The 16,062-nt window shown below is 39.2% G+C and overlaps 1 protein-coding gene across 11 annotated transcripts in view; it reads right to left on the bottom strand.

Annotated features, from left to right (window-relative positions):
- col11a1a (collagen, type XI, alpha 1a) overlaps positions 1–16,062 on the bottom strand; it is a 104,625-nt gene that overhangs the window by 20,408 nt on the left and 68,155 nt on the right. For all 11 annotated transcript variants that reach the window (XM_067577995.1, XM_067577991.1, XM_067577988.1 and 8 more), the window contains 12 exons: positions 15,024–15,077; positions 14,496–14,603; positions 11,428–11,517; positions 10,443–10,496; positions 6,744–6,851; positions 6,490–6,597; positions 5,887–5,940; positions 5,576–5,629; positions 5,233–5,340; positions 428–481; positions 283–336; positions 1–54 (listed from right to left, as the gene is read on the bottom strand). In XM_067577995.1, coding sequence (XP_067434096.1) covers positions 1–54; positions 283–336; positions 428–481; positions 5,233–5,340; positions 5,576–5,629; positions 5,887–5,940; positions 6,490–6,597; positions 6,744–6,851; positions 10,443–10,496; positions 11,428–11,517; positions 14,496–14,603; positions 15,024–15,077 — 900 coding nt within the window. The remainder of the gene's footprint in view (positions 55–282; positions 337–427; positions 482–5,232; positions 5,341–5,575; positions 5,630–5,886; positions 5,941–6,489; positions 6,598–6,743; positions 6,852–10,442; positions 10,497–11,427; positions 11,518–14,495; positions 14,604–15,023; positions 15,078–16,062) is intronic.

Below are 16,062 nucleotides of genomic sequence, written 5' to 3'. Positions count from 1 at the left end.
CTTCTCTCCCACAGATCCCACGGGGCCCACTCCGCCTGGAGGACCTTGTGGACCCTGCAGCAGGAAATAAAGAAAAAGATGAGTCATCATCCATCACCTTGGAAGAGGACACTTGATGATATTGAGGCTTTGCAGTGTAAGATACAGTAGGTCAAGTAAAACCACTTAGGATGTAGTTATTTACATTATGTCACAGTCTTACATGGAACAGATCCTTTTTAATCTATACAGGTGATATGGTTTTTTTATATAAATACATTGTCATCAATTAGCCATACATACATCAGCTCCACTAGGACCTTGAGGACCTCTGGGACCAGGGGGACCGGGAGGGCCCTGCAGAAAAAAGATACAGTGTTGTTTAAGTCTATTTAACAATTGTAAGACAACTTACAAGAAGATGTATCTTACAAGATGTATCTCTTACCATGGGGCCGACATCACCGTTCTCTCCTTTCTCACCAGGAGGTCCAGGAAGCCCCTGAGAATGAGAAAAATGAATTCACAATCATATTATCATACAAGAAAACAATCATGTTACAAGCACAAGGTGCTATTGCATGAATAAGCAAAGGTTTTCTTAATGATTTAAATTTGTTTATGCTGTTAACTGTATTCACAACAGCTGTTCCTGCTTGAGATTTAATTTGAGATTGGATTTGACTGCTGGAATACATTGTAGTGATGCACTGAAATATTAAATATATCTGTGGGCCAGAACATGCATAAATGAATTAGTTGAATCCATGTTTTAACTGCAGTCTTGTTCTATTATCTGTTCAATGAAATATTCAATGAAAATATGGTGAGCATGGCCAAGAACAGGTATACTACAAGATCAGCCACATACCTACAAAAACTAGTCAGTCTTATGTGGACAAACAAAATAGAGCACTAGTAGTATTGAAAGCAGTGTAATTAAGTAATGACAGAGGAAATTTTATTTTATTTTAATCTTTTAAGAAGATGAAATACATTAAAAGGTCTGATCTAGTTAGATTTTCTAAAATAGCTGCTTTTAATGAGGAACTCAGTAATATATCACATATCTCCACACTTGGGTTTGACCACAACAGGTGGTTTAAGCTTTCTTATAAATACTCAGGCAAAGTCTGAAATGATTTTATGCAATTCTGCCTCCAATTCCACAAACATGAAGAAAATACCCCTTTTCTGTTTGCTCTCCTTTTTAGTAGTAGTCAGTGACTTGCTCGTCTTCCCTCAAAGGTGCAGACACAGATCCAACTTGCTCATGCATGTTAAATGAGCAGCCTGGTCAAGACCTCATATGTGCGTTTGATCCCTGACATTTCTGCCAGTAATTGCTGTGATTAAATTGCCGTACCCAGCTTTTCCTTCTGTGTGTGTCTGCTCTTGATTCAGAGGCAGTTTGTCATCAGTGTTAGGTGTAAGGTTGCAAGATATGATATCAAAGACTTCAATTCCTCTACATGTGCTTACACCAACCTCTAATACTCATGCAGCTGAGGGAAAAACAAAAGACTCTTTGCTGACTGTTGTAAGTTTGTGTGTGTGTGTGGTATGTGTGCATTGCCCTACATTTAAATATGTATGTGTTCATGCCCCTGTTAGCAAGTTTTTTCGGTGGATGTTAAAAAGTGTGTGTACTGCATGCTGATTCCTCCCATGCTGAGAAATCTCATCTGTGTAAAGGTCTCCTCTAGTCTGAGATCGTTAGATGTGCTACTAATTATGCGGAATGCTAAATGTGCTCAATGAGGAACTGACTATTGGAGCAGGTCAGTCCGCGCAATTAATGGAATTGCGATGGGAAGTGAATTACTCCCAATTAAAAGTCCATTGAATACAATCCTGCAGAGATAGGATAGCACCTTGGAATGAGCAGTAGTCTAAGTAATTTCATCAACACAATGACCCCAATCTCTGCAGTAAACTCTTAACGTGTTTATTTTAAGATGCTGCTTACTAATAAAACCGATAATTACTAACAAATGGGCTGCTACTGCGGGAAGGTCCTACCTTGTTAAATTATTATTATGGTGCTACAAAACATCATTAACCCTAGTTGTAGTGTAGATTAGTTTATGGGTATGTTTTTGCAAGCTGACATACCTCTTCAAATCATCCTAATATTTAAGCTTAAACTATGTCCTTGGACAGGTAGAATCTACTTTACAGATGAATAACAAATAAGTAAATTGTAATACTGATGATAATGTCTTCTACTTAAGTTCTATACACACTGACAAGACTTGTTGGTCTTTGAGAATTCTTAGCGAGGAGCAGTGGCAAAATAGACATTTTGATGAGAAAAAATCCTTACTGGCCTTCCCTAACCCAGGTGGTGATGGAGAAAAGATGTTGCCAGTGAGTGGAGGTGAAAGGTGTAAATATTACCAGTCAAAGCTAGGTCACAATACAACTCACACCACAGATCCAAACAAAGCGGAACATACTGCATGGGCAACTGTGTAAATGTGAATTTGTGTGTCTTTATTTGCGTTGTAGCATGGTGTGGGATGAATACATGACACAGTGTCATAGCCCCATGCAGTTTAGAGAGGTAATTGAGTGATCCTGATTCCATGTCATCACTAGACATTGCTACTGCTACTACAGGCTGGAAGAGTGAGTAATTGACTGAAAAAACATATTTCAATTCACTTTATGGCAGACTCTAAGTTCATAGTAGTAAAAGATATGAAAAGTGAAAAGATTAGAGTGTATAAAATAAATGTTTGAGAAAAAATCTCAATCTTGTCCTATAACACATGTAATGTGTAGCCCATAGTATAATTCAGATGTATGGTTATAATGGTATATTGTTATAACAGCATTGCACAAAATATGAACAACATGATGCATATAAAATTATTTTGAAGTACTGCCCTGGATTCAAGATTGTACTGTGTGCTATTTCAGGCAATTCCTCATCTGAAGAGTCTGGCTCCAGCTATATATGGCTCACCAGGAAATGTCTTGTTTAATATTATCTTTATGAAGCCAGTACTGTGGCTCTTAGAGGTCTGGATATTTTTATACCTCAGCAATAAGTTTCCCTTCATCCTGCAACAGGCCAGCTACCACCTACGGGCCTGGTGGCAGCCTGAAGAAGGCAGGGGAGCAAAGAAAGCAAGGAAGAGGAGAAAGGGAAAAGAGCTAAAAATTAAGAATAAAAAAGGATAAAACAAGCAAACAAAAAAAAAGAAAGGAGTAAAAGGGAGGGAAAATAAATAAAAATGCATAAATACATGAAATTCTGCCCTGACCCCGCTGTCCTGACTTGACCCGCCCCAGATCCACCTCGGCGCCTCTTTATACTTAGAACCCAACCAGAGATGCCCTCCAAGAGCAACTTAGCTATTTTATTTTTTTCTTTTTCTCTTTCTTTCTTTCTTTCTTTCTTTCTTTGGTTAATACTGTCTCCACCTTTTGCTCTCTCTATCCTCTATATCTTTCACACAGAAACCCTACCCACCCACACAAACACACACACACTAACACACACACACACTTACCTACACGCATGCGCACTACAATAAGAAAATCTAGGCCAAACATTATGATTTTTCTTGTTTTTCATGTTGTTGTTGTTGTTTTTTTTTTGCTACTGGTTTCCTTTTTTCCCCCTTTTGTTTCAGTTCTTCCTCTTGTCTTGTGCTGTGTCATATTTGTCTACATGTTGGTCACTTGTATTGCACTATATAAAAAAAAAGTTTCCCCTCATCCAAGGTGACAGCTACAAGACCAAAGAAGGAGAAATGCTATCTCCTGACAAGGGACGCAGTATCAGTGCAGTAGGAGCAAGTCTGAGAAATACCCTGGAGTGTCAGCACTCCCAAAAGCAGCTGGAAAATATGACAGTAGCATATTTGGTCACAGGAGTGGGACGTCCACTCGGGCCAACATGCACAATGCAACCACATGTGTGTGGTGTTATATGGAAAATAATTGGTATGGCTGTTTTGATGCACCCATATTCTACTGATACTCTACGTGTTGGACTAAATATGGATGAAACTGAGATAGACAAAATGAACATTGTCCGACTTCCCTCCAGACAGGAAAGTGCAATAACCATTATCTAATTTCATATTAGATATATGTAAGATATTTAGACATGTTTCTGTCACATAAATGTCTAGCCATACTAACATTTCATCTTAATAAATCATTTACTCTATAATTGAAAAAACTATTGTCTTTAAACAAGTGAAAAAGTGGAAATAGGTCAAGATTGATTTGAAACCAATTTGAAGAATTTTGCATAGAGATGTGTCCCTTTCATCGTACCAGTGCAGCATTCTGTCTTATTCTGTCTTGTTTCATGTCGATGACACTTCTGACACAAATGAAAGTGCATCAGATACGAGTGGCTTTACCGACGGCAGAACTTCCCCTATTTTCTACTGTGAGTTCAGTCAGTGTGTAATGTCAATGGAAAGGTGGTGAAAGCAGGTTTGGCCTTTGTTTTGGCTTTTGTTTTTCATTCATTTTTGCGCATATTAACGGTGCTGCCTCACTGTCTTAAACTAAGGCTGCAACTAATGAAAACATCTTTGCTCAATTAATCTACCGATTATTTTCTTAATTTGTCGATTAATCGCTCCATCTATAAAATCAGAGAATTGTGAAAAATACTTATCACAATTTCCCAAAGCCCAAGATGGTGTCTTTAAAAGTCCAACCACACCCCAAAGATATTCACTTTACAATGTTATAAAACAGAGAAAGCGGCAAATCTTCACATTTGAGAAGCTGGAACCAGAGACGGTTTGTAATTTTGATGTAAATGATTAGGCGGATATCAAAATAGTAGCTAAATACTTCTTTGTCTATTGACTAATCCATTAATCAACTAATTGTTTCATCTATATCTCACACATTATGTCTTTATTGCTAATGTAAAACTGGATTGGTAAATAAATTAATTATCTACACAATATTTATTAACTGAAGGTCTCAATGTACCCATAGCATAAACAAAGACAAATGAAATTGTGCTGCACTACTGCAAAGGAAAGCCAGTATAAATGTATAAAAGAGGAGCCCCATAATGGCTCTTGCTGTTTGTAATCATAGCTGGCTTTGTAAAATGTAGACCTCAATAGTGAGAGTTATGCGAGACAGGTGTTTACATGACACAAACAGGAACACTATATAAACAAGCACCATATGGGCTTAATGTAAGTTACTCTTTATATTTGTAGCATGTGTTTGCATGTGTGTACATGTGTGAATGATACTAACCTGCAGGCCAATGGGACCAGGGGGTCCAGGGAAACCTCTGGAACCTTCATCTCCCTTCTGTCCAAACATACCCTGCTGACCTCTGGGCCCAGGCTCTCCATCAGCTCCCTGAGAAACAACAGACACACATCTTCTTGTGACCCTCTGCTCAGGTTTAACATCTTGCAGATTTCAACTATGTTATCTGCATGGTCTGTGATTAAGAAATTTGAGGCTATCTAAGCTGAGTGTCAGCTTCCAGTTTTTCTGTCTGTCTCTGTCTGGTTTGTGATGCTACAGACACCACTCATTCATGTTCCATTACCGCAATTTTGTCAGTGCAAGATAGGTGAGTTGTACTTACAGCAGGACCTGGGGCACCTATGGGACCTTGGAGACCAGCTGGTCCAGGAGGACCCTGAACACAAATAAGAAAAAGTTATTATAAAGACATCCCAAAATGGTCACACAAATGTAAAAACACTCATGTATGGTTTTGTGATAAAACACAGCTCACTCTTATTGTGTTATGAATGTTAGCATGATGAGTATATTTGTGTAAGTAGATATTCATTGAAAACTATGTAACATCACCAACTCCTGAATTACTGCGAATAATGGATGTAAATGTGTTTGCAAGAAAGGAGTGGGTGGACTTTGCCTCCCATAACTCACCTGTTCTCCCTTGTCGGCTTTGCTTCCCTTCTGACCGGGCTCTCCAACCTCTCCCTAGGAAAGACACACATACACACATAAACAGTCAACCATCTCAGATTAGCCTTGCTTCTTCTCTAAATGTTAACAGCTTATGAAAAATCGTTGAAAACCCTCGGCTCAACACAAACAACTATTATCTGTAGCTATAATCTTGACACAGCACTGTATAGGTGCAAAAATATGGAGATATAAGTTTTTAAACCTCTAGTTCATTGCACAGCAAACCTCTGCAGTGACAATTGTTTGGCAGCTCAATAGAATCCCTGATAGGAACCTTAAGGGGCATAATGATTGCAGGAGATGAAACCAGCAGCAGTATTTCACTTTTACATATCCTCTGATTGCGTTTGCTGGCACATTTGGTTATGAAGATGGATAGGCAACAGTGAGGAGAAAAGACAGACATATTTTTGATGCAGATGGCCTGACTGTGAACATGGGAATGAAGATTGATTGGCAATCTGGTTCAGTCCCAAAACGTATCCCAGTCTGGGAATGGAGAGGGGAGTTGTAACTGGACTGACAGGATAAAATGGGGGGTGGTGAGTGTGGTTAACAGACCTTGTCACCATCCTCTCCAGGTGGACCCTGGGGTCCAGCAGGCCCGGGCAGACCGACAGGACCTTGGACACCATCACGACCAGCTGGACCTTGAGGTCCTTTCTCACCCTAGAAGAACAGACATTTGTTCATATTATATTTTGAAAACTAAAATCAGCAGAACTGAGGGTCAAAGGAAGAGAAACAAAGAAAGAAACTGTTAAGTTGACAGGCATTTTTTGTCTGCCTCTGTGGGAGAGAAATAAAATACTTACAGGTGCTCCCTTCTCTCCAGCGGGCCCTGGGGGACCCTGAGGGCCAGGTCTACCAGATAGGCCAATGGGACCAGCTGGACCAGCAGAACCTCTCTCACCAGGGGAACCCTGTGAGCATGTGTGTAAGAGGGAGAAAGAGTGTCAGTGTGAGAAAGAGAAATAATGAATGAAAAATAAAAGGCGGAAGCCAGGTTTTATCTACAAAGATATATCTAGTTTTGTCAGTCTGCACATAAATATAACCTGAGTATGCTGAACAATAACCATTGCCATTAAGACAGCTACAAAGCAAGACTCAACTGAGTTCCACTGCTAATGGATTAATACACACATACACAAACCCTTTCTAAGAGGAAAACTGAGAAAACAGCAAGAGCAACACACAGTGAAAGGTGGCTTTTAAGTTCTAATAAAGCAGTGCTGCTCCTTGAAAGCATCAGGCATTATCCGCTGTTCGGGTGCTGACGCCTTGGTGGCTCTTTAAGCTCTGAGCAGCTCACTCCTGCTGCTGGAAATGCATTAATAGGGAAGCTTGTGGCTGCGTTGGATCAGTACTCAAATACAGGAACTGTGAGGTGAATTCACAAAGAATGAATTGTGGCCTCTGATAGCACCATGAAATGTGCATCACTTGCAACAAAAGTTATTGCACTAATCATATTACAGCACAAATACACTATAAAATTTTGCAGCTTAGTGCAATTTGCCCTTGTTTTGTGTCTGATTGCAATTATTCATGTGGTTAAGTATAAATGTTGCTTTTACACCAAGAACACAGTAGGCAGGACAATGGCAGAGCGAAAGAGAAAAATCAAATTTTCAGACTGCAAGCTACAAGTCCTGATCAACAAGGAGCAGAGGCATTCCTAATAAAATTCAAGCAAGGAATTTAAATGTGACAGAGAAAAAACATATTTGGGATTTAATTTGTTTATTCGTTTATGTAATAACCTTATTTTTCATTCACTCCGTTTTTTTCTCATGTATTTTCAAAAATGACAATGTAGGGGAGCTTTATTCATTTAGTTTTCATGACACAACTGTGATTGCATCCCGTCACTGCATCCTCTAACAAAATTAATGAGTTTGAGCGGAGCTCTGGTTCTGCTACCCCTTATAAATGCGCTTCAGTTACCACCAACTCTCTGAAGACACTAATAATTTCACTCTAACTGCATGTGGGCAATGGCACTTATCTTTGTGAATTGGACTGTTTTTGCAATGAGGCTCACTTGTGTAGAAAGGGGCCAATTTTGCACCAAATGTATGCATATTACCTGATTTAAATACGTGCAAACAGCAAAGGAGCGCTGAGATGCTATTTGCTTGGTGACGCAGTTAGGGGTGCATTTCACCCTTTGTGGGTGCTTTGTGAATTACATGATTTCTGTTTGTCTTATTTGTGCAGGTTTAGCAGCTGCAAAAGCCACACAATCATTTTGTGAACTTGCCCCTCAGTGTTTAACTAAATCCATAAAACATGATGGTGAATGACACTCAGCATTTTTATCTCCGCTGCACTGAATCAACTTACTCTGTACCTGCATGCATGTTAACGTTATGTTTCCAGGAATACATTGCATTATCATAAAACTGTCAATACATGTAAAGAAACAAAATATAAATTAAGACAGTTAAGGCTGTGAAATCAAAACCTATACCTATATATTTAAAAATGGTTCTTTTTTTAATCAATTATGTGAAGGTTGAGATGCATTATCTGTCATTTAGAGGAAGAATCACACTGCTTTCTAAAAAAGTGTGAGTTTTAGGCCTTACGTCCTGGTAAGAATAACATTCTGCAGGAAACACAAAATACTGTAATGTTCAACATGGAAAACCCTCAAACATATACACATACTAACTACTAACCCCATGTGTTCTCCTCTACAGTGTAAACTAAGTGACACTCGGCTTAAACCTACATGAGAGTCATTTGACTTTCATTACCATCTCTGCAAAAACATTCAAGGCAGTTATTGCTTGTAAAAATATAATCTAAATGCATTCATGGAAGATAGTGAGGGGGACAAGCAATATGATGTCTCAATAATCCTTTTCACACCCAACCTCCGATTTGAAAGTGTGTCTAAGGTTAAGATAGTATTTGTACATACAGTCTACAATATGTATGCATGTTGATGTACGAAAAGTTAACTTAAGTTTAAAACTAAAGCTTATTTATTGTGTGAAATCTGTGGCCTTGGGTAGGAAGATATAAATGTATTCATTTACCATTGCTGTGGTGTAGCTAGATTATTCTCAACGATCAACATGTTTACACTTGCATAGTAAGTACCAAACACTAGACAAGTAAGTGTCTCCTGAGCAGAATATTATATTAAGAGAAAAAGAAGTAGAACAAAAACCACAGTGTTTGCCATGAAGAAAATTACATTATATGGAAACTTAACTTTAATACTGCAATAAATGACATCTAATACAGTATATGCAACTTCAACAATGTACAGCATGCTAAATGTAATATCAACATGTCTAGAGAAAGGATAAGGGCCTACTAAATGACTTCCTGAAAAAGGTTTTCATATTAAGCCATATTTTCTGGCAGCTTGTGTTTTGTGCTTGTGTTTTCTGTTGATACAAAATACACGAGTAGGTGCAAATTTATAAAAACAAAAACAATAAAATTCATAATCAGGAATGCTCAAAAAATGTTTTTGTAACAGCAGAAGGCAATGATATCATGCAAACTCTAACCTCGAGTCTAGAGTCTTTAACAATCTGAGAAGTACAGGCGCAAAGAGCTTGAATGCAACCTCTGGGACTGATGAGGGATGTGAAGGGAGCAATGCCTGGGATAACTAGACTCTGTGACTCACCATATGGATGCTCTCCTTCCTGTGTGGTTTTGTTGTGTGTTTGTTGGTTTGTTTTTTGTGTCTGTGTGCCAGAAGGCAATGGAGCAAACAGTCTTGATACCCAGCTACTCTAGCGCATGATTGCTCTGATGACAAATCGCTGTGTGCAGTGGGAAGAGATGAAATCCGCTAACGCTTTCATTGGAAAATGATGATGACATGACCATGATGGCTTAATGATTTTATACCTATTACACATGTACTTAGTTCACTCTACTTAGTTCAGTGCAATTACATTTATACTATATATTCATATGTGTTTAGAGGAAAACTCAGCGCTTCTTCCTCTGTAGCTACAGTTGTGGTATCCTTGAGCAAAGCACTTTTACCTGGCTGCTTCAATGATTTAAACGCTGGACATCAGCAGAATGTGTAAATGTGTATAGATTCATGAATGTATAGCACTACTCAACTGAAAAAGTGCATATTGCTCATCAAAACCTTACCTGAGGCAATAAAAGTTTAAACAGATAAATAAATGTAATTTTCTCCCGTAACTTTGAGAATGCTGCCTAAAACCATAGAAGCCTCCCTGGTGGTGATGTCAAAAGGAAAGCAAGTATACAGATGGTCTAGCAGTTAGCCAAGCAATTTTTAAAGCATTTCATGTCCAAATCATGTCAACTGCCCTCTAGTACTTGGCATGTGCAGGCCTCAGTAAAAAGACATATACTAAACAAGCTTCCACACTGATCAATGACACAAATCAAATACAAAAATGTCATGAAAAATAGAGAGAAGAAGGCAACCATCAAGATTAGCTTAGGCTTTCTTTCTCTCTTTTTTTTTTAAGTGAACTTTGATCTAGTAGTGTACTTACAACAGGACCAGGTGGACCTTGGGGCCCCTCTCCTCCCTTCAGACCTGCTGGACCCTGAAGAAAAGAAGAAAGAAAGGCATGAGTATTGCTTTGACATAGCTTTTAAACCCAGTGTAACTTTATATCAGCCTATGTCTTCAGTGTACTGCCCTGCATTTCAGTGTGTGATGAGATTTTTAGCACATACAGGAATGCATAAGTCATGACAAACATGACTGTGTGTACAATTTTCTCTGTCTCATTCTGCACATGCAGGTTTGCGTGTGTGTTTACCTGTGTGTGTGTGTGTGTGTGTGTGTGTATGTGTGTGTGCGTGCGTGTCCAGCTCCCTAGTGGGTCACAAAAGAGCACATGGCAGGATGGGTAATGAGTCTCTGCTGGCTCTGGCTGTGTGCTGGAGTAAATTACAATGGCAGAAAACAATCAGCTGTGCTGCTGGCCTGCAGAGTCTGACTGACCTTGGAGAAGCAGGCGGCACAACACTTCCGCTCCCTACAGTATATCCATTCACAGGCACCACAATCTAATTGCCAACATTTCTCACTTAATAATTTATTAACTAAATAATGCATACAGATACAAATAACTTTCCTGCCCCCCAAAAAATGCTGGCACTGAAATATGAAAAACAATCCAAGTCCTTGAGTTAAACCAGGGAAAGATTTTACAAGTGGAACCCTAATCAACAATTCCCTACTTCTATAATAAAGGACCATGATGCATTGCAGCGGTTAAAACAGTGGTGTCAGTGGCAGTGGAGCGATTCAGAGGCACGCCTGTTCATTTGTAAGATGTCGCTTTGGATTTCCTCTGCACTGGATTGATTGCTAGGAGTGAATTCCAGGGCTGGTGTCTCTAATGAAGTGAATAGCTCTAGATAGACGCTGGTTCATTTGTTATGTAGCAATGTTCTGTCACTTTCTACTAGCAAACACATATAAAGGGAGGCTATGATGAATAGGTGCAGGTGGAGTGGAGCTCTTACTGTGGCACCAGGTAGACCTCTCTCTCCAGGGAAGCCTCGAAGGCCAGGGGGACCGTCTTTACCGGAGGACCCCTGTGGTCCAGGGTCTCCCTAAACACAAAATCATACATATCAGTGTTAGAGTTAGTTTGCATGAATGCAACATTTTAATAATTAGGTGATTCTAGATAACAATGCATGAAAAAAAATAATTATGTGCAACAGGGAACATTCCTTTTCTGCTGGAGGATGAAAATACCAGACAAAGCCACACTACATCATGAACACAGTTTTCACCACAGTCAAATCTGGAAAACATCTTCCTAGAAATGATTCAGTCTGACCAGATATGTGCACTGCACAGCCTATTGCATATCTCAGATTTATTAAGAAGCTGAATTTGGTAATGATGTAGATAATGTAATTAAATTTGACAGTGTTTCTGGAACAGCTGTTGCATTTTTCCAGTTTAAAAATCAGAGGCAAAGATCAATCACAGCCCAACAGGCGGTGTGTTAGTGCAATCAGGTGTAGGAAAGATGTCTGGGTAAAGGAAAGTGTTGCCCATCATCTACTCTTTGGCCTGCCTGAAATGAATCTCATCCAAGAAAAACACCATTTGAGCCTTGCCAGACAATGAGTGTAAATTGTAGGCGATGCCAAAAAATGCCAAAAAAATTATTATACTGAAATTAAAAGGCTTGACTACTTCCTCAGGCAGGTTGTTACACAGTTCAAGCATCCAGATGACTATCAGCTTTATACCCTTTTATACAGGAAACATGTGTATGATGAGCTTTACTGAATACCTGTTCAACCTTTGACCTTTTCATATGAGACTGCTATCACATGTGAATCATTGGTCACCATTTACAGAGATTTAAGTCTGCAGTTGTTGTTCCATATAAAGCATTTTTACACAGATTAACTTAACCTAAAAAATAACTAAATAAATTAAAAGAAAGTTTAGCCGTTCTCCTCACACAGTGTCAGTCTCAAAGGGCTATCAGTGTTCAGTCATTGCTGCAGCACCAGCGTGGCAGATTAAGTCTTGGCAACAGCAAACTGAGAACTTGGAACTTACTATGTTTAGATAAGTTTGTTATTCTTTATTCAAAGTTGAGTTATCCACATACTCCACCAATATGACTCTGTTTCCTGTGAAGTGTTAAATTGGTGTTGGCATAGTGTCGTTGTCAGTTTGGAGATGCAAAGCACATGACAGCTAAATCTTGCATTTCAGAGCTGCACTCCACTCAGACAGAAACTTGCGAATCACAAGTTGAAAATGTCCATCCCACTTAAAGATGCTAAACGTCTGCCTCTTCTGAGCCCTCTAGTGAAATGTTTACATGCAGGTACGGTTTAGCATTTGTGTATTAAAGTAAGGTACTAATTACACCGTTTGCAGCTGGGTAAGGATGAGATCTAAATTTCTAAAACAGAAATGAATACAGAATGTAAAGCATATGACAAGCTAATATCGTATATACTAATGGCTTTGTTCATCCCACCAGGAACAGAAATGTGCTTGTTTGTTGCTGACATCCATCTTAATGGGCCATTAGCTGCAATTAGTTTGAATCATGTATGTTTTCTATGGATGCATTAGCACTGTCACCACAATGTCAATACATAAGTTTTGACTCTAATCAAAACCAATGCAGTATTGCTTTCCAGCAAAGATTTCAGGTCTTCTAAACTCAATGACATTTGGGGACATAATTTGTGTTTATGACGTTATGAGATGGAGATAATACACAAAGGGCTGCTTAAAGACTAAAGGGTAAAAAGTTCAAAACATCATGACCACCAAAAACCTACGGGCAGAGATCTTTTTCAACTTTTTTAACTACACTTATTTGCATGCTCTTCCCCCTTCCCCAACTAACTCTAAAAGTTACTTTGTATTTCATCTACAAGAAAGGAATTGTGTCAATAATTGCAGGGTAACTTCATTTACTTTCCAGTTCATTTTGTACAGCACATCTCTAAAACATGGACATTTTACTTCAGAAAAAGTTACTTCTGGCTTCGTTCTCTGTTCCTTTTGTATTGGCAGGCTGACTTTATCTGCAAACAGGAAGGTACAGAAGAGTGGGCTTGAGAGGTATAAGAGGATTTGGGCTCTGGTGCCAAGACCTCCACAAACTGTCCCTGGCATACTGATGCACAGGCCAGGCGGAGTGGAGAGGAAAGGGAGGCTGTGAATGGCGGAGGGTTTGGAGTTGATAAAACTGTCTGCTTGGGGAAGACAGGGAGAAAATGAAAGCAGAAGACATGGGGGTTTGAGGGAGGGGATGGGGAACAGGGGATGCTGAGTGGTCCTGGGAGTCAGGGGGTTGGTTTGGAGCAGCCCATACTTCTACAAAATGGCTGCTGTCTGTTCCTAATGGGCACTCAATTGCCGGGCGGGGAGGGCTAGGGAGGGAATTTAGCCTCAAATCGTAGCTACTGTATCTTCAGCAGTCACTGCTGGAGTCTTGTATAGCACAGAGAGTAAAGATTTGGCATTTGCTGGGGTGTGTTTCTAGGTGAATTTATTGCTATATATTTGTTTCTGTGTTCTCAGTTTTATTTAAGCAATCCAGTAGTATATTGAGCTTTGCATGCCCTCCAGAAATATAACTGCTTGTGAATTCAGCTGGCTCAATCTGCAAAATCAAATTATATACGATAATTGCAACTGCATAAGTTCAATTTGCAGCCCACCTCTATACTGTTGATCTCTCTATCAACCTCCTTGGCTTCCTCTCTTCAGTGTAACTAACGCAAATCCAATATGAGAAATCCATGAGCAAAGCCGAACCCACTCTTTTAAACAAATTACTATGTATAACTGTAGGAGTGAAGGAGAGCTATTGGGCCATGTCTGGCATGCTATGCTACTACAGAAAATAAATGGTTAATTATTTAACAAGAATATTTTTTAGGAATACTTCTGGCCCAACTAACTTCAACTACTAACCCAACTAACTACTTTCTTACCTTTAGTGCAGTATACTGGACATTGCCTGTTACCAAGTCTGTATGAAACTCATTTAATCGCTCAGTAGTGTAAATTGGTCTTGCTCATTCATTCGTCTTACCTTTGCTCCCTCCTTGCCAGCAGCACCTGGAAGACCCTGCTCTCCGGGTGGACCAGGGGGTCCAGGGTGACCTCTCTCACCAACGGGACCAGTCTCTCCAGTAGGTCCCTAAGATATCATCACAAGGTTGGATATCATTTGCAGTGTAACATAGAGATGATAGAATATGGCCAATTCAGAATTTTTTCCCCTTGTTCTATAAATAATGAGATACAATAATTAAAGGCCTATTCTAGTCTTTGATTTACACTAATACTTCAGAGCTTATGAGTGGAAGTTGTAATTTTGCTTCATTTAGTCATAGAGAGTCCAATATTCATATAAATGAATTTTCTGTTGCAAAAATGTGAGCTTTTATCAAAAGATGCACAACAGATCAATCACATTTTGTTTTAGAGCTCAAACAACATCCAACAGCACATTAGTAATTTGTATCTTTTTGTTGTCCCATCGCCCTCAAGATGTCACACTCAAAAATGTACTCTTTAATGATACATACATTTATTCTTAATAATATATTTCTCTTACCTGGGGCCCAACAACACCTCCTGGGCCTGGTGGACCAGTTTTTCCTTGGAAACCCTAAAGAAAGATTACAGAGCTTTATTCACACAGTTATAATAACACTGGAAACATAAAGCTTATCTATTAAACTCAAGTAAATAAACCACAGCAAATCTACTTGAATTTGTTTCAGCTGATAGGTAAGGATTTACATATTGGCTTGTGTATGACCTTGATGTATGAACAAGGGGTACACAAATTATATTCACAATCAAGGATACAGTTATACTGATAATCTATTAAAATGCTGGATGGTAAATAATTGTCAGTAAATGCATAATCTTTTGATATGCTGTAAACATTGATCTCTTCATGAAGTAGATAGATACCCATTCTTTAAATAGATAGATCTGATCAGAGACAAAAAATACTGCAATATTTTACCCGTGTGGATCATTTGCATGCTGTATGCTGTATATGCATGTAAGATATAAATGTCAATTACAGAATCTTTTCCTTCTGGTAGGTTGTTTATGGTGTACACTATATAGTGTTTCCCCTATATTCATTCTGCAGCAGCGCACTGCCACTGCAGAATTATGAGCTCTGCTGCTAAAATTTCACATGATCATAAATATCAGTGGGCTACTAATGATTTTCACCCGCACACTGTGCAAGCAGGATAACGCCCCGTGTTATCATGGAATTGTTTTGAGTCATCAACTAGTGCATCAAATCCCAGAATCCTCCCTCTCCTCATTCTTCAAAGGACATCTGTGTGAAAGGTACTGTTATAAGAGTAGCAAAACTGCTTTAAGGAGTAGGGCAGTGTGTAATGTGTGTGCGTAGCAAGTGTGTGGTTGAGCGAGTGCCGAGAGCGAGCAGCAAAAAAGTGACGGTGAATGCGAGCAGAGCAGAGGAAAAGGTTAGCAGTATGTTGTCAGTCTGGCAGTAAATGTACAGTACAGGCTACAGTGTGTCAGTTAATAAATGCTGCAGCTTCTCAAGACCAAGAAAAGTCTCTTCTATTGCTTCCCCAACTGCTGGAAAAGTGAAGTGGGTT

The sequence above is a fragment of the Thunnus thynnus genome, chromosome 21 (genome assembly GCF_963924715.1).
Source record: "Thunnus thynnus chromosome 21, fThuThy2.1, whole genome shotgun sequence".
Lineage (NCBI taxonomy): Eukaryota > Metazoa > Chordata > Actinopteri > Scombriformes > Scombridae > Thunnus > Thunnus thynnus.
Note: the sequence above shows the minus strand (reverse complement) of the source record. Positions and strands in the feature narration are given on the sequence as shown.